Source organism: Bombyx mori, chromosome 12 (genome assembly GCF_030269925.1).
Source record: "Bombyx mori chromosome 12, ASM3026992v2".
Taxonomy (NCBI): domain Eukaryota; kingdom Metazoa; phylum Arthropoda; class Insecta; order Lepidoptera; family Bombycidae; genus Bombyx; species Bombyx mori.
Window position 1 is genome coordinate 2040344 of NC_085118.1, and position 22231 is coordinate 2062574.

Below are 22231 nucleotides of genomic sequence, written 5' to 3' on the forward strand. Positions count from 1 at the left end.
TTTTAAACTATTATATTATTTATTATTCTTGCTCATTGAATTCAAAAGCGCATATATTCCGTCTGATTGCTAATCGTTGTCGTTGCTTATGACTATGACATGTATACGAGCTTTGAAAAATAACTATGACAGTTAGACAGGGTAGTTTTTTATTATATGTTTTTTGCTGGAAGTAAATTTGTTAATAGGTGAGTTCGCTGATGGTACGCAGTCTTTTTTATCGAATTCCAGTTTCATTTCCAATATAGTAATACCACGACTTATGCCACCCAGGTTTTACGCGAATACGGAGGAACGAGTTTTTAAGTTTTGACGGGCGCTCGTATCAGGTCTCCCAGTCCGCCCCCTTAGTAATCCGATTTCTTTTTGTTGTTTTTTTCCTATCTATTCTAGTGACCTCGACCCATAGATAAGACAGATGCCGCCAAGCGACTCAATTGTATTCTATAAAGTGTCTCCTGAACTTCGTTCCGAAATACATAATAGTTTCAGTACAAAAAAAAAATGCAAAGTGGTAGTGAATTTTTTATATTTTTTAGTGCGTTGATTCGTATTTTAATTTTTTTTTTTTATGCTGAACGTGAATATCGGTCGTAAGTACTTACTTGTTGACTTACAAATTAGACCCTTCAAGGCGTGAAGGCCTCCATGACCCTAATTACTAACCCTCGTTCAAGAAATTTATTATAGAGGAATATTTTTGTGGTACCAAAAAAAATCAGTGATATCATTCATCGACTCTGATCGCGTATAACGAATAAAGAAAACAAAATATGGAAGAAGAATATTATACCATAAAAATGGTATTTACTCATCAAAGATATTAGTTAAGAATAATTTATATTTCAATGGGCGCGCGGTCGAAGAACTCACTTGTACTAAGTGTACGGGCGACAAAAAGGATACGCGACATTTTAAATCAATTTTTCAAAAAGACGCGATAGTTCAATTTAGCTCGTAATTAATTTTAAGGGAAATTGGAAATAGGAGACCGATCTTTTTTTAAATATATTGTATATGGCTAGTTACATTAATAAAAACTTATTTTCATAAAAAAAAATGTTGAACATCGCAACCCCTTTCGCAAACCTCTTCGGTTGGCGTTGACGTTATTTCAATGATGATCGATTGTAATTACGTTCATAAAAGGTAAAAAAAATACCAATAGAACTATATAAATTAGTTTAATATAAATTAAATCTTATTAGCAAAAACTATAATACGTTAAAGACAATTTTCTAGATGTCCATGATCAATCTTGATCATATCCGCCGCCTTCTCAGCTATCATTACTACTGGGGCATACGTATTTCCGCTGGTTATGGTTGGCATAACGCTAGCATCCACCACTCGAAGACCTTTCACACCGTGAACTCTTAACCTCGAGTCTACCACCCCTATATGTTTATCGCCCATGGCGCAAGTCCCTACGGTATGGTACTGTGTGCTGGCTAAATTAAGGGCATAACAGGCCCAGTACTCGTGACTTCCAAAGGGCCATTGCCGACATTGTTTCACCTTTAGATCGACCACTTGAGACTTCAATTTTTTGAAGTGTGTACTGTTGATGACCGTGTTGAAGTTCTCTAGGTAACGGGCGAAATTATCTAAGTCGTTTTCGTTAGTAAAATAGCCGGAGTAGATAATTGGTGGATCCTCGGGATTAGAGCTTTTCAGAGCAATCTTTCCTCTCGATTCGGGATGTAGCAGTGTGATCAATGAGAAGACAGTTTCTTGTCCTAAGCCCGCTTCCGATAGGGCGATGCATATATCATCGCTCAACATGAGCATTTGCGAGCACATCAGCACTGGAAGAAATGAGGCCGTAGGTGAAACTGTTGCAGTTACTTGATAATCTGGATACGACTGGGATTTGTTCAAAGCGACAAAGCCCAAAATGAGCGGCACCGGAACCTTATCCATGTTCAACAAAGGGTCTATGTTGCTGATAGCAGAAGATATGCTTTCCATTCCTGTTAGTAAGACAGGGACTAATATGTGGTCTTGCATGTTTCCTCCGACGTTAGGCGAGTCAACTACTAAACTGATGTTCATATCTTCCAAGTGCTGTTTAGGTCCGACACCGGAGAGCATCAACAATTGCGGACTGTTAATTGCACCGGCTGATAAAATGACTTCTTTAGTCACCGAAATATTCAAGAAACCTGTGGGAGTTCTCACTTCGACGCCAGTCGTTTTATTGTTTTTGTCAAATATGACTTTTCTCACTAAACTGTTCTTAATGAGGTGCAAATTGGGTCGATTTTTTATTGGCGCTAGGAAAGAATAAGCAGTGCTTTGACGTTTTTGACCGGCTATCGTGTATGCGGGGATCGAATAGCCAAGTTGTTGTTGTCCATTCGTGTCGAGTAACACTTCGTGGCCTTGTTCTTTGAAAGCGTCAAAAAGACCTTCGTCGAAAGACTTCCACAGCGGTCTCGTGACTCCGAGGTATCCTTTGTTGCCGTGTAAGTCTGCGGATTCACTGCTCAAGATATGATTGTCATCGAGTCTTTCACTTTTCTTAAAGTACTGAATGACTGTATTCCAGTCCCAGCCTTCGTTTCCGTTTTCGGCCCAATTGTCGTAATCAGCCCTGTTCCCTCGGACGTAAAACATAGAGTTGAGGGAACTCGAGCCACCTAACATTTTACCCCTCGTGTGTCGGATGCTTTTAAATTTCTGGCCTTGACTCGAAAAGTCGTCGTTTACGCCGAAATATCCCCAGTTCGGCAGTAATGTCGAAGTTATAAGCGAATAACCGGGACTCTGCGAAATGAGGAATAATTGAATTTATTTTTTATTTATTTAATGCTTAGATGGGTAGGTGATTACTGAAGCCCATTGACAAACAATGATAATGCTGCCACCCACTTTGAAACATGAATTCAAAGTCACAGTTCTATAGTACAATGCGTTGCTATATTTAGATTTTATGATTTTTATACAGCTAGTAGGACGTCGTGTGAGTCCGCACGGGTAGGCACCACCGCCCTGCCTATTTCAATCGTGAAGCAAGTACCTATGCTAATGTTTTTCGGTTTGAAGGCTGTGGCAGCCGTACTGTAAAAATGGAGACTTAAGAACTCATGTCTCAAGGTGGGTGGCGGCATTTACGTTGTACATGTCTATGGGCTCCGGTAACCACTTAAAATATGGTGAGCCGTGATCTCGTCCACACATCAGAGCAATAAATAAATATTTGAAGCCTAGGCTTCTCGTTTGGTCGTTTTGAATATTATTAAGAACTTGCCAGTAGTTTCTGAGCTATCTCTAATAATTCATATTTAACTAGACGTCGACTTTGTACCTACTCATTTTTTTCATTGAAGTCGGTTTTAGTTTTTGTTAATATTTTGTATTACCGGCAATTAAACTTAATTTTTAGTTTACGTTACAAAAAAAAATATACTTCTAATGTGAAACATGACTCGCTCATGACACATAATTAATGTTTTTTCCGAAGGTATTCCAAGGCCCGTCACACGGGTTTTTTTTTGCTTCTAATTTCTTTAGAAAAAATATTTTGGTCCACACAACGAATGAAACGTAATTCACGGCACGTCTCCTGTTCAATGGTTATTGGCGCTCATTGACATGACGATCTCAACGCCATATGCCACTATGAGACACTTATGAGACACTTCGCGGCAGAAGTAGACAGGATAGTGGCATTTATCCGCGTGCCACTGTGTTTCTCGCCGATTCTTCTCAGTGGGTCGCGATTCTGATTCGGTGATAGATTCAGCGAAGCACCGCTCGCAAATTCTCGCATTTTGAGCCCGTGAGCTCAGCTACTTGTCCGAGCAAAGCTGAAATAGCCCCTTAGGCTGCCTGGGATTAGGTACGGGGAAAGCAAAATATGGGGAGGTGATCACAGTATGCTGGCATGATATTCGGAGAGCCCCGCAGCCTATTCTCCGATGAAATCGCCTTTTAAGACAACCCAAAAGGTGTGATAATGCTCATTCAGGCATCAAACAGTGCATAAAATATCTTTTTACTGGTGGTAGGACCTCTTGTGAGTCCGCGCGGGTAGGTACCACCGCCCTGCCTATTTCTCCCGTGAAGCAGTAATGCGTTTCGGTTTGAAGGGTGGGGCAGCTGTTGAAACTATACTTGAGAAAATAGAACTTACATCTCAAGGTGGGTGGCGTATTTACGTCGTAGATGTCTATGGGCTCCAGTTACTACTAAAAACCAGGTAGGTTGTGAGTTCGTCCACCCAACTTATATATTATATTATATCTTAGTGATTTGCTAAATAAAATACAAACATTAGCTATGCTTGGAGGGTCATCGCCAGCTTCTATCATCAGCACAGTCCAATTGGCGACTTCGGTGAGTCTGTTAGCTAGTACGCAGCCAGCTGATCCTCCGCCCACGATTATGAAGTCGTAACTCGAATCTGCTGAAATAAGTAAATAAATGAATAACAAATGGGAACAAGTCACAAACCGAAAAGCATTACTGCTTCACGGCAGAAATAGGCGGGGTGGTGGTACCTACCCGTGCGGACTCACATGAGGTCCTACCACCGGTAAAAATGAATGAATAACTACAGAAATAAGTCACCCACGGACATCTGGCGCCAAACTAGGATTCCCATACCATGGGAACCAGAGACTGTTAAATGTGCATACTTATATAGACGGACTCGGTGGTGCAATAGTTAGTTCCTCTAACTGTTGCGCCAAGGGTTGTGGGTTCGATTCCCACATCGGGCAAAACATTGTGTGATGAATAAGTTTGTTTGCTCTTTGTCTTGGTGATTATTAACTATATATGTATATATTTAAACCTATATACCTAAGTATGTTTATCAGTCTCTGGTATCCTTACCAAAGGGAATCCTAAATCCGGGCCGGATGACCGTGCGTGATTTAGTCCTAGCTATTTATTATTAGTTATTTATTGAATAAGTCTAAATATCTATGGTATGACTGTAAGGCTTTTCTAATGACGAGACATTTGCAGACCGTTTTAAACTATTTTTAATTTATCGAGTACATATCTTCATTATAGAAAGATGTTAATTTTAATCGAAAAACTAAACGTAATTTGATAAAACAAAATAAGTTTAGTGATGAAGTCGGTGTCAACTAATTTTGCAGTATTAACGATAACGTAAAAACGTATGGTCAGCTCTTAAAAATAATCATTAAAATTGGAGACAAGTTCTTTATAATTACACTATAAAAAAATCGAACTGAGATATTCCAAAATTTTTTGAAGTCTGTTGACAAACACGAACCACGCGTTCCGTTTATTGGGCTGTAAGATAAACTAATTAGATGACTGTGATATATAATATATTTTTATAGCCTTCATTTTTTTTCCCTACCTAATCTAGTAACCTCGAGGGGCTATACTAGATTCTCCGGGCGAGTAGGCGAGCTCACGGTGCTCTAACCTGGTGACGTTGCTAACGCTATTGCTTGCAAGAGCTGTGCTTCGCAGAACTACCACCGGATCGGAAACGCGACCCACTGAGAAGATCCGGCGAGAAACTCAGTGGGCTGGGCTTAAGGACATTTTAAATCTTGTTGAAGAACGAAACGTAATTGCCCTCTTGATAATATAATAATTTGATTTCATAGTATGTACTTGAAAATTGTAAGCTAATTAAATTCCCTCTTTGCATAAATTTCGTTACACGTTGTTAAATTATTATTTCTGTGTCTAAGTATATGTGTAGTGATGTAAATTCATGCTAAATAAATATTTAAATTCAAAGCATATTAGCATAATTATCCGATTACGAATAACGTAATAGCTGACAATAGTCTTGCCGGATCGCCCCTTTGTCTGATGGGTGATTAGGGAAACGGTAAAACAGGTTCAGATACGTTTTAAAACCGAGCATACTTCACTCTTTGTTTTTCTACCTATTCTAGTGACCTCTAGGGCTGATGCTAGATTCGCCGAACGAGTCAGTGAACTCACGGGACTCTAACTTGATATCGTTGCTAACATTAGCTCTAGCAAGAGCATTGCTTCGCAGAATTTACCACCGGATTGGAAACCCAATGAGAAGATCCGGCGAGAAATTCAGTGGACTACTTCACTCTCTACGGGCAAAAGAAAGAGAGACCGTCCCAGAACAACTTGACGTCGCTCGGTGGGGCAGGAGCTGGGCGTCTGGAGATAGACTGCCCAAGACCGATGTAAATGGAAGGATTTGATTCGAGCCCTATACCTCAGCAGAGGGTAATAGGAAAGAAAGAAGAAGAGGATTTCACTCTGTTTAAAAGTTCCCACTTCCTACACTATTTTTTTTTATTGCTTATATGGGTGGACGAGCTCACAGCCCACCTGGTGTTAAGTGGTTACTGGAGCCCATAGACATCTACAATGTAAATGCGCCACCCACCTTGAGATATGAGTACTAAGGTCTCAAGTATAGCTAAAACGGCTGCCCCACCCTTCAAACCGAAACACATTACTGCTTCACGGCAGAAATAGGCGTGGCGGTAGTACCTACCCGTGCGGACTCACAAGAGGTCCTACCACCAGTAATTACGCAAATTATAATTTTGCGGGTTCGATTTTTATTACACGATGTTGTTCCTTCACCGTGGAAGACAATCGTGGACAATTGTTAAGAACGTATTTCATTAGAAAAATTGGTACCCGCCTGCGGTATTCGAATACCGGTGCATATACGAAGGCACCGGACGTCTTATCCTTCAGGCCACGACAACTTAATGTGGGCGTTAGATTGTAATTTTTTGTGTCCGTTCACAATCTATTGTTCGTTTATAATCGCACTAGATTAATTTTATTATAAACCAACTGATGGTAAGACCTCTTGTGAGTCCGCACGGGTAGGTACCTACCACCGCCCTGCCTATTTCAGCCGTGAAGCAGTAATGCGTTTCGGTTAGAAGTATGGGGCAGCCGTTGTTACTATACTGAGACCTTAGAACTCATATCTCAAGGTGGGCGGCGGCATTTCCGTTGTAGATGTAAGCTCTTCCACCCATCTAAGCAAAAAAAAATCAACCCTTCAATCCGGTGACGTATAGATCATTGAATGGTCGATTTGTTCTTTGTCATCTATTTCAAGTATGTATGTTTTTTAAAAAGGCATTGAAAAAAATGTCTCCCAGTCATGTTCGTCCTCGTTCCATTTCTTTTCTTTTGTTTCTTTTTGAATCACCTGTCAAATCTCTGTCTTAGTCTATGTCTAGTCTTTGTAGGTCGTATGTCACAGAGGTTGTAAGCCACGACAGTCATGTATAGGAGTCCGGGCGGTTTCTTCTTAATAACGAAGTATATCACGTCACAGCGTTAAGACTGCTACTAATTTTGGGACATGGAACTCTCAACAACGCGATTGTTATCTAGTCAGTGAATCTCCCTTTTCACATCTTTGTTCGCGTCACATTGAAACATTTTGAATGTTTTTTTTATTGTACGATTTTTATTTACATTACGAACATTATAAGTCACTAGCTGTACCCATCCGTTTTGCTGGGAATTTAAAATTAACATTATTATTTCTCACCCCCACAAAGATTTTCATCATTAACGCCCCCGCAACTGGTGTAGAGAGGCCAACCCTCATATAAATATTAGCCTATCCAATAAGTACATGTATTTTCTACATGGATACAGAGTTTCAAGTCAATCGGATGCATGTATCAGTAGTTATAACGGAACACCCGTAAAACCACTGTAGATTTATATATTAGTATAGATAACATTAAAAGTATATTTGAACTAATAACAAAGATATATTATTATGAACATCAATCTCCCTTTTAACTTCTTCGTTCGCGTCACATTGAAAAATTTTGAATGTTCTTTATATTGTAAGATTTTTATTTACATTACAAACATTGTAAGTCATTTATATTTATGGACTAATAACAAGTTTTCTGCAAATATAATCAACGACCTCGTTCATAAACGTATTCGGAGTTCAGTTTTATCGTAAACAGAAACTCATTCAAATCATTACCCACGTAGCGTTGTTTACAACTATGTATATTTAATTATTATTTTATAAAGTAAAATTTTTCGTATAAAATAATTACGAGAACCGAATATAATATAATGAAAACTATTTTTACCACGCTTTTTTAGTTTATCTATCGAAGGTAAAAAGTGAAATAGATTCTTTATTAGAGTTGATAGTATAGAAACTCCTTATCAAAAGAAAACATATACATAGAAAGCTTCGATCAACAATAGTAACTAGATTTCGGGTCGGTGCATAAAATCCGTCTCGTCAAATAACAGCGCACTTGAAATGTGAGCTCTTATTTTGTTTAGTTCACTTCAAACACAGCCAATGTCAACCCGTCTCACAATACCGCAGTGTGTATTCAAAAGTTGCAAAAATAAGGCCCGAAAAAGCAATTTAACGGCCGGAGTATCTTACTTTCGGTAAGTACATGAAGTGTAAACTATATTGTAAGCTTTAAACTTATAAATAATATTAAATTTTGAACAAAATTACCGATTTTTAACCACCGCTACAAATGTTGGCCAAGGCTCGGCCAACACATGGACAAACTTTTGCTTAACAGAACAGTAAATGCATGGAGTAGATTTGTGTTGTAATAATTTTTTAAAATTTGTTAGCAGCACTTCAAAATTAGTTGGTTAAAATTGGTTAATGCTACTTTTGTGTCTGTTTGTTGGACTCTCATTAGATACTTAGCTTTCCATTTTTATTTTAGCTTTCCTAGCAATCACGTGTGCAGAATGGATCTCGATTGTCGCCAGAGAAACAAGAGATGACTTTTATAAGCCAGCTAAGAACTCCGCTTATTGACACTGGACATCTTTGCCTTTCGTGCTCACGGCTACTGAAATGTGGCCGAAACATTGTAATAAAAATACCACGCTTGAAACCGTTTAAACGTTGTTTTATTATGTGCACTGATCGCGAAAACTTAAAAATATATATTACACAAAAACGTAACGCTAATAAAATAATAAGTAATGTATAGATACTAACAAACATACATTTCCAAAACATAAAAAGTAAACAACTAAACTTTTACTTTAATTCATTAATAAATTATTTTAGTGTTAAGCGCGACTCCCTTACCTCCTGTAGTAAATAGAAATCGGCATTTCAAGAAGTAAAAATAAATTAAGCAAAACGATGTTAGTTCTCAGAGCAATTAAGGGAAAAGTTACTTTATTTGTTGCGGCTTAAGATTGATTTAACATTAAAAGTTGTTTAAAATATGTCTTTTTATTGGTAAGTGACAGAAGTAATTTATTGCTTTGCTCGTTTTATGTGACGAATGATCGTAAGTATTAGATAATGTTTTGGAGATTTGTGACTTTATTACTAGGTACCATAGTTGTTATTAGTTTGAAAGTAAAAGTGTTTCAAAACTTTTTTCTCCGTTTGTTAGTGAACGAATGTAGCTATATAAGTATATATTCACGCGGACAGTTTTTGCTTTAATTTTATACGTATCCCTTTATCTAGTTACTATTGTTGATCGAAGATAGAAAGCAGTGACAAGAGGTGTCATAAGAATAAGTGAAGAAATGTCTGTCAATTCGTGAAGTAAAATAAAATAACAAAACTACGATTTCGATATAAAATTCTAAAACATCGAGGTAACTAATACTAATTTATAAAAGTGTGTTAGTGTATTATTTCGTAACTGCCTGCACTCTGCGATTTAAAGATTGGACTCTGCTACCGAGAACTTTAAATTATATCATTCTTCATTATTAATCATTATTGCATTGGCATTTACTATCGGCAAATGTTCTGTCGACCTGTGGCTAAAATATTTTCTATTTGAATTAAGATTAAAAGATGTAAACAAGTTAATAATAAAAAAGCTTAAAATAACAATCCCATAGTCGTCCACTGCTGGACATTAGTGGACATAGTTCTCCACCAAGGTTCGCCATAATAACAGCTTCTGCGCTGCGGATTTCTAGCGGATTCTCGCGACCTTTAGCAGATCATCGGTCCACCTCTTGGGAGGCCTACCCACGCTACGCCTTCCGCTCCGTGGTCGCCACTCGAGAACAATCAAACAACAACTCGCCACAGAATTTGTATTGTACAGTTTATTTCATAGCAATGTAGTGAGTGATAACTGGATTATTTTAATAAAAAAAAAATGTAATCATTTTAAAATAAGAATTAAGTTATCAATGAAGCGATTAACTTGATGGGGTCTTTATTAGTGTATTCTTTGGTTTTCGCGACATGATTAAAATTTACTAACGATTGAGTCGACGACAGTCATCTGTGCCTACGAAAACTGTGCAAAATTAAAAAAAATATATCATTATATACTATCATACTATTATTATTATATATATATATACACTTGTATCATCAACATGGTGGGTACTTTTAAGAAATTTGTGTCTACTGTTATAAAAACTCGCAAATTATTTTTGCGTTTGCTTTCGTTGCCAAGAGGACTTTTTTATGATGGAAGGATTACTGGTGGCCCGGAGGCCTTTTCAGTTTCACCAGGACAGGTGGGCGAGCAAAGGCTCAGCCAGGAGGGGTGGGATTTGCTAACAGCTGCCCTAGCGCCTCCGAAGGAGACCTAACAACTCAAGAGCAACTGCTTCGCTAATGAGAAAAGGACAGCTATAATCAGATCAGAGAAATTAAATATTTACCTGGCACGTTGGCGTGAGCAGGGTACAGAGGCTCTCCAATTTCGAAAGACGATAGAGCGATTATTAGCAGCTGTATCACTTCTAATATTGGTATCAGAATCTTCACTTGGAACAGGGCTATCGCTTGAAGGAACATTCTGTGGAAGTATTATATTTATATTACTGGTGGTAGGACGTCTTGGGAGTCTGCACGGTTAGGTACCACCACCCTGCCTCTTTCTGCCGTGAAGCAGTGATGCGTTTCGGTTTGAAGCGTGGGGCAGCCTTTGTAACTATACTTGAGGCCTTAGAACTTTTATCTCAAGGTGGGTGGCGCATTTACGTTGTAGATGTCTATGGACTCCGGTAACCACTTAACACTAGGTGAGCCGTGAGCTCGTCCACTCATTTAAGCAATAAAAATATATATAATATATTTACAGTTTTATTATTTGTTACATAAAATATACGTGTTTATTATCTACCTATTCTCTGATAGCCTAAGGGGCCATTCGAGCTAGAGCGATATTTATGGTTTTAAATACGTTTTTATGTTATTAAAATTATTGTTACTACTGCCGTGCTCCGTGACAATGAAAACTGTAGAGTATTTTACATGATAATGTATACAAAATGGAGTAAGTACTAATAATAATATTCTTTTCATCATTCAAAGGTTATCTAGAAAAGATCGTTCGATTGTCGATCGATAATGAGCCCTATTGTTACGGAAATAGGTATTCATTGTTGTTTGTAAATAGATATTTTCGTTGCTATTGTAAGCAGACCAGCATACGGCTCACCCGATGGTAAGTAGTTAACGTCGCTCATGGACATCAGCGATTCCAGGGACACAACCGGGCTGCTTCGTACTTTTACCTACTTTTGCAGTAAATGGGCTGAGAAGATTACGATCCACTTGAAGTTATGCGGTAATAAGAGCTCAATCTCACTTCGGGTGGATGCAGTCCATTTAGAGACAACATCAAACACGGCTAGTTCAAAAAGCTGCATGAGGTTCAAGACAGCAATGGATTTGGTGGACCAACAATAAATACTTTTTTTTATTACCTAAGCTGGTAGCCTTTATAGGCTGTGCCAGCGTAACCGAGCGAGTAAGTGAGCTCTCGGGGCTCAAACCTGCGACGTTGCTAACACTAGCCCTCGCAAGAGCAGTGCTTCGCAGAACCTACCACCGTATCGTAAACGCGACCCACTGAGAAGATCCGGCGAGGAACTCAGTGGGCTTTGTCTATGGGTTAGTTTACTCACCGAACCCTTCGTCGCACGCGACAGGAATAAAGGCTTTGGATCTTTGTTGTTGGCATAATGACAAACAGATTTGATTTGAGATTTCGATCGAATGCAGCGACTCTCAACCTTTTTCTACTCAGCGACGCACTAACATACTCTTTTTTTTCCTACCTATGCTGATAGCCTTGCGAGGGTATTTCAGCTTCACCCTGACATGTAGGTGAGCTGACGGGGTTCAAACCGGAAGTGTTGCCAACACTGGCCCTAGCAAGAGCAGTGCTTCGCAGAATCTACCACCGGATCGGAAACGCGGCCCACTGAGAAGATCCGGCGAGAAACTCAGTGGGCTGTGTCTATGGATTATTTCGCTCGTCGAGCCCTTCGTCACAAGCGACGGGTTTGACGAGGACGGTGATCGGTGCTTGTGGTGCCTAAAAGCACCGTTAATGGATCGAGAGGATCCGTAATGTCGTGCTTAAGGTGATGTCGACTGTTTACCATTCGGTCTACAGGATCGGATATGTAATTCGCGGCGGCCACAATAAGAGGGTTTTCATGTCGTGCCGCCTTTTCGAAGTGATCATACTCTACAATTTCGCGACACATACATGCAAATTTTTTAATTGTTAAAACGAGGGTTGATGCATGGTAGTTACATTTAATTTTATTATACATTATTAATTAATCTATTAAATTTAGTTGTACAGTCAACATCGTATTATTACACCGGAAATGTAATTCTCCGTGTCAGCTTAGATAAGAATATCGTATTTGTAAATTTAAAATTTACTTTAAATGTTTATTAAAAACTACAAGTACAGCTTGACAAAGTGGATGCTTGGATGCAGAGATGGCGATTAAAACCTAGTGTAACTAAGTCAACGCAGGTAACATTCACCCTTCGAAAAGGTGTCTGTTGCCCTGTTTACATGGAAGGTAAAGCTTTACCAAATGCCGACTCTGTGAAATACTTGGGATTACACCTCGACAGAAGATTAACCTGGGCGAACCATATAAAAGCAAAAAAAAAGAGAAGCGAACTTGCAATTTCTCTCTTTGAATTGGTTACTGGGACGCCAGTCTCCACTATCACTAAGTAATAAACTCCTGGTCTACAAAGCGATCATAAAACCTGTCTGGACTTATGGAATAGAACTGTGGGGTTCCGCTAGCAACTCGAATATCGAGATCTTACAGAGATTTCAGAACATTGCTCTTAGAACTATCTCAAACGCGCATTGGTTTGTAAGAAATAGTGAGATTCACGAATACTTATAAATGCCGACTGTTCGAGAGGAAGTCAACAAGAACAGCAAGAGATACAAGGAGAGACTAAATGAGCACTCAAATGAATTGGCAAGGTGCCTGCTAGACACAACTGGAGATGTGAAACGTTTAAAAAGATGGCAAATTTTAGACTTAGACCAAAGAAACTAAATCTATTGCTGTAATTGATGACATTTAATGTAATGTCATCCACAACTCGAATCTCTTGGAACGCATCTGATTATGGCTATATAGCCGATTGCAGATAAATATAGAGAAAAAAAAAATGTTTATGGTAATAAAATGCAAAACATACAACAAAAAACCGGATGAACTAAATAAATAGTAAAAGAAAAAACAGCAAAAAGTCCTTCCAAATGCCACATTGAAATAGATATAGACCAAGATAGGAGGATGTCAAGTGGCGGTCGGTCGTGACATTCGTGCCAGTTCCCTATGTAGCATGATGATATGGAAAAAACGCAAGAAGAAGAAGTTTTGTAAATATCGCGACACACCTTTTTTTTATTGCTCAGAGGGGTGGACGAGCTTACAGCCGGTGTTAAGTCGTTACTGGAGCCCATAGACATCTACGACGTAAATACGCCACCCACCTTAAGATATCAGTTCTAAGGTCTCAAGTATAGTTACAAAGGCAGCCCCGCCCTTCAAACCGAAACGCATGACTACTTCACGGCAGAAATTGGCAGGGTGGTGGTACCTACTCGCGCGGACTCACAAGAGTTCCTACCACCAATAAGTGTATTTTGAGTATGTGCGTGTGCGTGGTGTATAGACAGCAGCTGACTTCCAATATATTAGACAGTAATTGGTACACAGCATTCTCACCAGTAATTACGCAAATTATAATTTTGTGGGTTTGATTTTTATTACACGATGTTATTCCTTCAGCGTGGAAGTCAATTCAGCGTGGAAGTCAATCGTGAACATTTTTTGAGTACGTATTTCATTATAAAAATTGGTACCCGCTCGGGATTCAAACACCGGTGCATCGCTCAACACGAATGCACCGGACGTCTTTATCCTTTAGGCCACGACGACTGGCACCTGACCTGACAGCAATGTGTCGCGGTACGGTCGTCGAGAACTGCTGATCCAACAGATAAGGTTTCCGGCTTACAATGCGACTACATCGGAATTCAAATCTCACTTTAAATACGTAAATGAGTCACGACTTCCCTAATGAAGAATCAAGTTCAATGCTTTTTTTTTTATTGCCCTTGTAGGCAGACGAGCATACGGCCCACCTGATGGTGAGTGGTTACCGTCGCCCATGGACTTCAGCAATGCCAGGGGCAGAACCAAGCGGCTGCCTACCGCAAAATGCCTACAAATGCCGCAAAATGCCTATGCCTACCTGCAATGATAAAATAGTTATTTGCAATGTATTCTATGAAGCGAAAAGGCGATATCAAACGGCAAACATAATAATAATAAACGTTTTAGCGTGTTATTGTTAATTAAAGGCTTTATTTTATTCCTAGCAAAGGATTGCACACGCGTTTTTTTGAAGTCTTATTGCTTCTTGCTCCATGAAACCTTGCTGACTACGAAAGGGATAATTACCTACAGTTTGCATTGAAAATTGCTGTATAAAAATGAAAATTAACATTGAGTGTTTCTGATTTTACCTCCAAATCTACATCGATTTAAATGTTTTATTTTATTTGCTTTAACAATACATTTGATGAATACCTGAAAAAGACGCAGAAACAGAAAGGAAGATCTCGTTAATGGCAGCGATTAAAAAGAGAGTGCGTTGTATATTCGTTAATATTTGATAAATACTGCACAATCAAAAAGCATTTACCTATATAGAATAATAAATTTGCGCGATATGTCTTTGCTCAGTGATAAGATTAATGGCAAGTTATAAGCATAAACTCGTAGTATTAAGGGGTGACTTTTTCCATAATAAACGTCAATACTCTTGATAAGATGAGCTTGTAAGTTTTATGTATTCGTAAATGAAATAAAAAAATAATCGGAAAGCTCATGTCAAGAGCCATTCCAGTTTATTATAGGGTTAAAATATATTTCGACACTATTAGACGCCGTTTATCTTGAAGTGTCCAAATGGGTGGGTTTATTATTTTATGGATATCGGGATAATAAGAGTGTGAAAATGTAGATAACTTGAATTGAAAATTTATCTTTATATCAATATTAACTATTAAAATCCCCGAATCCCCCGGAACCACTCTTCGTTTTTGGGCTCTCACTCTCTCACCGTTTTTGGGGTCACCGTCCTCGTCGAATTCGTCGATTACGACATCGAGTTATCAACGCTTAATCAACTATTTAATTGCATTCCTTCCAGTTCGCAAAACATATTGTGTAGTTTTGTTGTAAAATATTTTAAAGTATAGCTTAGGTACGCTTTGTCTGTCTGAAACAGCCTGGCGCAAAATCAAGGTAAAAAACGATTCTATAAATCGGAAGCGAATTTTTAACCCGTCTAATATTATGTGTATAATCTATGTCAGTATGTAATTGACGGCATTGGACGGACTTTTTGGCGGGAACGCGAGGAGTGAAGTTGTGTGATTTGTTTTATTTTGTCTATTTAGTGTTTCTTCAGGTTTAAATGTGTAATAATGGTGGTTTATTAACTGCTTAGTATCTGTGAAAGTGCACAAATGTGGGAAAATGAAATAAAGCCGCTAAACGTAACTTCTCGTGATCCTCCAAAAAGTCCACTGAAAAAGTGTCAGTAAATGACCACCCTTTTTTCTGAAATTATATGTCATCCCATATCATCTCATTTCATTCAATTTCATCCCAGTTGATTAATGTCTCAAATTAAATATCTTCATTTTATTTCATTTCACTCCATATTATCATTTTTCATAAGTATAAGAATGAGTAAATTAAAATAAGACATGACTTAAAGGTCTTAGTTACCAGATCATAAAATCCCTTAAAAAAATATTTGTTACGATATGTGACATTATGTGACATAACCTTAAAATAACAAACAATGTTAGTATTTTTAAATTTTAATTAAATTTATCAAATAACAGGAACAATAACAGATAGGAACAATGTCTAAATTACGTCAATTAATTAGCACATCTTATAGTCGTTATTATAGCCTCCAGCAGGCTAAGAAAAAATTACCTATTATAACATGCAAGCGACCGGAATTCAATCACTACGAAGGACAGAGTTATAGCAAGTATGAAGGTATAAAACTAGCTTCGCAGGGGTGGCTACACAATAAATCAAAGGGAGACTATTTCATCATACACGGGAATGCAAATAAAAAAGAAGAAACACCCGTGTATAGGAAGACTTTTGAAGATATCGGCTTGAAAGATAATTTGGTTAAAGTTGTCAAAGATTTAGGGTTTACGCTGCCCACGGCCATACAAACAAAGGCTGTACCCGCCATTCTCAATGGACACAATACGGTAATCACAGCGGAGACGGGCTGCGGGAAGACCTTAGCGTATTTGTTACCTATAATTCAACATATACTGGAATGGAAGCCAAGTATTCAAGAAGAATTTAATAGTCCATTGGCTGTTGTTATTACACCGAACAGAGAACTAGGTGGGTATTTAGATGTTCACGATTATTTACCATTTATTACATAGGTACCATAAGTTTGAAAATTTAAATGATTTATATGCTTATTATTTATATGATAAGTCATTGTCAGTCAGTATCAAAGTGGGTTTTTTAAATTATATGTATCACAGAATAATTCAAAACTGAAAACAATAAAGAAGTCTTTTGTTAATCTGTAGTTGTAACCTGCTTAAGTTAAATCTTTTGATCTTTTTATGTACAAAAATGTGAATTGAAAAAATGGACAACTTAAATTAGTAAATTTCTAAGATTTGGAGTCAGATAAACTCAAATTATCTTACTTTGCATGTAACTAGGTAAGTTAATGAAATATGGGATTTGCCTGACCAATATACGGGTAAATTAAATTAAACTAATGCAATATTGTACTGTGGTATTAACTAGGTGTTAGCCATTTTCCCTCAATTTATCTGGTTCTGTCCCAACCTGTATTCAGCTGAAGGATAGGCAATAGAGGGGTTATTAAATAAGTAACATAACCCACATACTACTCACTGGTTTCAACTTGTGAGCTAATCTTGTCGTAACTCAACATTCCATCAAAAGCATGGTGGCTTCACTTAGTTACATGTCATATATTGCTAGATAATACCTACATTAATAGATAAGTTTCCTTATTAAAGTCTCTTCAGTGACTTTATAAGTAACAACAGATAAGACCGGCAATTAAATTGGAAATTCTTAGATTAAATCATTAAGTTAAGTTAACTCTTAAAGTTATGAAAGCCTTAAGAACATGAGTAAAAAGCTATAATAAAAAATAGAGTTATGAAAGCTTTAAGAACATGATTAAAAAGCTATAACAAAGAATAGACATTAAAAGGTTGGGATGTAGCGTGTAACAATGAATTGTGAGTAAAGTTAGTCACTATGACTGTAATGTAAAAATAATAATAAGGTAATAATATATATCATTAAGTTAGGAGAATCTTACATGAAAATAGTCTGTTCTTATTTATTAGAAGTTTAGAAGGGTATATTCCTTTGGTCTTCTTGATTTGTAATTACAAGCTACCTAACATCTGTGCACAGTATAAGTGTTCTTAACACGAGTGAACTGCTCCTATTGACAATGGGTAAGCTATGCTAGGATAACTATTAACCCTATTCTTGTAGTGAACCAATTATGTTCCAGTTGTCTGAAGTTTAGAATAGGAATTTTAATGCATATGAGACTCACTAGTATAAGTCTGTAGTGAATTTTTTCTCAATTCATTTTAGCTCTACAAATAGGAGAAGTGGCTCAAACAATAGCACAAAGCATAAACATAAATGTCACGACTTTAATAGGAGGCAAAACGAAAAAAAAAATGTTAAACCCTCCAATTGAGCACAGTGACATATTAATCACAACGCTCGGAGCTTACAGTAAACTAGTCACAACTGGAATATACAAGATTCACAATGTGCATCATATTGTGCTGGATGAAGCAGATTCCCTTTTGGATGACACATTTATTGATAAAGTCACATATCTGTTGAAGAAATTTTCGGTGAGTAAATATTAAAGTTGTATTATGTTTTATTATTTAATTATGAACTTAAACGTATGTGTTGGGCAACAAATCAGTTCATTGTGTGTCTGTCTTTATACAACCCTTTATTAAAAGGAGAATAAGTACTCTCACTAATACGCTATAGGTTAATTATGACCAAACCAATTATAGCATCTATACCTTCTTTTTTGCCCAGGAAGGCATTAGTGTATGTATCATATATGAGTCGTCTATTATCAAAGGCAATCTGTGCATTTGGACAAAAAAATGTTATTGATATGGCAATACAGATTGATTTGAATATCAATCGTCTCCTTCAAAGAATACGGTTCAAAACCTGCATTAAATAAAGTATTAACTTAACCTGTTATTTGTCTAAGATGTCATTCAGAAGAGTTTTGTGACTGCCAATGGAATACAAAGTCAATAATTAGTTTTTCTGATTTACCAATAATTGTCCAAAAGTCACATTGCCGGCTTTGTTAATAGTCGACTCATATATCATATTCTTAGTACAGCTTCAATTAAATAAACATGTTATACTCATCTTCCTTTTTGCAATTAAGGTAGTTAGATTTTCTATTTCGTCATAAAGGAATGGCTTCGATAGAACACATCACCTTATCCCTTTAAAAGGATAGAAAATTTACATAATAATATTGAGTAGTTATTTGAATATAAAAAGCAATAGTGAAATCTAGGTTAAACAGGTTGACAGGCTTTTAACATACCATTGCAGACTGAGTTCAGAATAATATTAGTGGAACTTGGACAGAAAAATCAATAATAAAGTAGACACATAGATATGATACAAATTGAGTTGTAGAATAAGTAATGAGGAACTATTATACTATATAAAAAAAAGAAACTGCCGTACAATTGTAATGAAACCACTAATCGTCAGGTGGTTCTTATAGAGTTACTTGTCTTTAAGGCAATTAAATAAACCAGAATGCACAATCATAGCAGAAAATAAAATAGTTTCTGATATAAGAACTAAACTTCACTTTGTTTACTTTCAGATACAATATAAAGTTGATATTCAAGTCCCTCCCACAGGTTGTCAGTTGACTTTAGTTAGTGCAACACTACCTAGGGACCTTCCGGAAACTGTCAATAGTTTTGTAGCGGCTGAATCACTGAAAATGGTTAGAACTTCAAATATACATCGGATATTACCACATGTGCCGCAGAAGTAAGTTGAAAACGATAGTTAAAAGTAGGGTGAACTAAAGTCATTAAAAATATTGAGGAAATTAAAAATAAATAAATAATATAAGACCTTAGAACTCATATCTCAAGGTGGGTAGCGCATTTACGTCGTAGATGTCTATGGGTTCCAGTAACCACTTAACACCAGGTGGGCTGTGAGCTTGTCACCCATCTAGGCAAAAAAAAACCCATAGTAATTTGATTACCGCGTGGATATTGCTAAACTAAGGGGCTATTCCTACTACTCACCGATCTATGGGAGATATTATCTGATGCAAATATACACACATACATTGTTAAAAGACCCCAATTTCAGAACGTTGAGCATTCAAAGCCAACTGCCTCTGTTCTACGTCATCATTTCGTTTCTTTTGAGTTAAATTCCAGTTAAACCTTATGACTTCTATCAGCTGACCTTTGAATAACTCAAAGTGTGATTTTTAATTAATATCCCAGATTCTTACGTCTCGGGAAGGCGCACAAGCCCGCGGAACTCCTCAAACTTGTCCAAGCGGATCAGAACGAGAGGAGACCGGTCATGATCTTCAGCAATCAGACGTCTGGCTGCGACTTCGTGTCCATGTTCCTGAACGAGAACAACGTTGAATGCATCAACATCAACGGCCAGATGCCGGTACAGCTGAAGTTGGGGAAGTTTGAAATGTTCAGATCCGGGAAAGTTAATGTCATTTCGTGTACTGATATCGTTTCCCGAGGATTGGACACTACTAGGGTAAGTTTTAAATAATTTTTTTTGGAGATATTAAAAAAAAAGCTCTGTAAACTCACTTTGTGACCAATAAAGTTTATCAAAGTAATGAATAAAAAAATTGTATTCTCATTGACATTCTTCGTCCAGAGATGCATAACACATTCATAGGGTACATAGTACATATATTAAGGTTAATTTTATTCTTAACTTGTTTTTTTATTTCATAATATTTTTTCCAAATTTTAAATTTTCAATTATGGCACTTCTGTAAAGTTACAAAAAATGTCGCTCAAATCAATAGCCTTTCACCCCTAGATATGTTGATTATAGCCCATCTACATCAATAAGATTGACTAAGTTAAAAAATTGTTAATGATATTGAATTTCAGACGCACCACGTAATTAATTACGATTTCCCTCTGCACACGTCTGACTACATCCACCGGTGCGGGCGCGCGGGCCGGCTGGGCTCCCCGCCCGGATCCCACGTCACAAGCTTCGTGGCCTGGCCCCGCGAAGTCGAGCTGGTCCAGAAGATCGAGACCTCGGTCAGGACAAACTCTGACCTGCCCCACGTTAACGCCAACATCAAGCGGGTCATACGAGACAGGATTGTCAGGATGAGCGGGGCTCTTGCTAGGGCAAGTTGAGGAGGAGTCGGTGTTGCCAGCCGCCGTCGGTGTAAAAAAAATGTAAACTTATAAACGCTTCACTTTCCCCCCTTAGCCTGTCGTGAGTTCTGTCTCAAGCGAGGTTCGGACTTCGGTTGTTGAGCAAAAAAAAGTGGATCGGATCGAGATTTAAGCATTTTCAAAACACAATTAGTTACATTTAATTCTATAGAAGCATTGCCAATTATAAAAAAAATGTCCTAGAAAAAGCTTGAATGACTTTGAGCTAATCACACATTGAAACCGAATGTCGTTCGGACATAATTGATTGTCAGGTGACTCAGCTATGTAAATTTCACGGATATACAGATAAGCCTTCTATAACACGGTAGATACGTTCCTACAAAGTCCCGTGTTGGGCGAAACCGCGTTATATGAGACTAGAAGTCAGTACAAAAAAGAGAGTAATTTTTCTGAATAAAACATCTCAACTATGCCTGTATGTATTTTTATTATACATAAAAAAACAAGCAGTTAAATTTCTATTATTCCTTTAAATTGTGTGTCCATAGTGCATAATGTAGTTTTCTAAATCATTTTAAAAGAAAATCTCGTTAACGTGTTGTAGAAGTACCGTGTTATAGGCTACCTGTATATTTAAATTACGATTTACTATGTATATGTAAACATTTATAAACTATTGAAATAAAGACTATTACAGTTAATGTTTTGTTTTATTGAATTGGCCAATTACAACAAAGTTGTGAATTTAACCCTTGCATTACTATCGGTGACTATATTTACCCCCCACAAAATGTTGCCAGCTCCGTTTCCTTCGAAACACTGTGACAAGGCTTGCCATAGCGAAAGAGTTGAAATAAATGTCTTCTGGCAATTTTTTTTTTTCTCCATCGTATTAGGTTGAACCACCTAATACCGGATACAGAACCCCAGGACCCCAAGACTTTTAAATGTGAATACCGCCAACCACTTTGAGACATGAGATCTCAATATTGTATAATGGTTCTCAAACCGTAACGCATCATTTTTTCGTGGTAATAACAGGCAGGTGGTACTTACCCGTGGGAGCTCACAATATGCTCTACTACCAACATGGTCGTTGTTACCACTTAATGGAATGTTTCTGTCATAGTAGCATCAACGTAAAAACAAAAAAAATATACCTAGTATTTTCTTCATAATAATAATTAAAACTGATACTTTTACGGTTTAAAGTTGCGTAATAATAAAATATTGATAAAAAAATATTGTCATCATATGTATTATTCCCGACATTTATATTAATTACTTTATAATTTGCGTAGTCACGGACAACTGATCATGTAATTTTTTTTTGTTTATATTTTAAAATCAAAAATGTGCAATGAATATAACTAATGAATTGGATGTATGTAGGTTAACATTAGCTCACGTGTTTAATGGTGGTGCGTAATACCAAT

At 37.3% G+C, this 22231-nt stretch overlaps 2 protein-coding genes and 1 long non-coding RNA gene across 4 annotated transcripts; 2 read left to right on the forward strand and 1 right to left on the reverse strand.

The window, feature by feature from the left end:
• Positions 1-1167: 1167 nt before the first annotated feature.
• On the reverse strand, positions 1168-10787 carry LOC101745388 (ecdysone oxidase). 2 transcript variants are annotated; one of them, XM_038014619.2, is made up of 3 exons: positions 10627-10787; positions 4278-4411; positions 1168-2769 (listed from the first exon to the last, which is right to left on the reverse strand). In XM_038014619.2, exons 1-3 carry the CDS (start codon positions 10760-10762, stop codon positions 1225-1227), a joined length of 1815 nt encoding a protein of 604 aa, XP_037870547.1. In that variant the 5' UTR covers positions 10763-10787; the 3' UTR covers positions 1168-1224. The 2 variants fall into 2 exon arrangements, with proteins under 2 accessions (XP_037870547.1, XP_037870548.1); XM_038014620.2 differs by having other exon boundaries at positions 4278-4408; positions 10627-10786.
• LOC134199808 (uncharacterized) lies at positions 8178-9098 on the forward strand. Its single transcript, XR_009974443.1, has 2 exons — positions 8178-8394; positions 8691-9098. It is a non-coding gene; the product is annotated as an uncharacterized LOC134199808 (long non-coding RNA).
• A 4867-nt stretch (positions 10788-15654) lies between the features above and the next one.
• On the forward strand, positions 15655-21496 carry LOC101745532 (probable ATP-dependent RNA helicase DDX28). The gene is made up of 5 exons (XM_004929369.5): positions 15655-16701; positions 17962-18233; positions 19259-19431; positions 19905-20181; positions 20550-21496. The coding sequence occupies exons 1-5, from the start codon at positions 16191-16193 to the stop codon at positions 20808-20810; spliced, it is 1494 nt and encodes a 497-aa protein (XP_004929426.1). The 5' UTR covers positions 15655-16190; the 3' UTR covers positions 20811-21496.
• The last annotated feature ends 735 nt before the right edge of the window (positions 21497-22231 follow it).

Excerpts from the sequence above, each read along its gene's own strand:
- LOC101745532 (XM_004929369.5), top strand. The coding sequence starts at position 16,191 with ATGTCTAAATTACGTCAATTAATTAGCACATCTTATAGTCGTTATTAT. Across the intron at positions 16,702-17,961 it reads TACACCGAACAGAGAACTAG|CTCTACAAATAGGAGAAGTG; the intron begins GTGGGTATTTAG and ends AATTCATTTTAG. Across the intron at positions 18,234-19,258 it reads ATCTGTTGAAGAAATTTTCG|ATACAATATAAAGTTGATAT; the intron begins GTGAGTAAATAT and ends GTTTACTTTCAG.
- LOC101745388 (XM_038014619.2), bottom strand. The coding sequence starts at position 10,762 with ATGTTCCTTCAAGCGATAGCCCTGTTCCAAGTGAAGATTCTGATACCA. Across the intron at positions 4,412-10,626 it reads TGCTCACGCCAACGTGCCAG|CAGATTCGAGTTACGACTTC; the intron begins GTAAATATTTAA and ends TACTTATTTCAG. Across the intron at positions 2,770-4,277 it reads ACCCTCCAAGCATAGCTAAT|AGTCCCGGTTATTCGCTTAT; the intron begins GTTTGTATTTTA and ends CTCATTTCGCAG.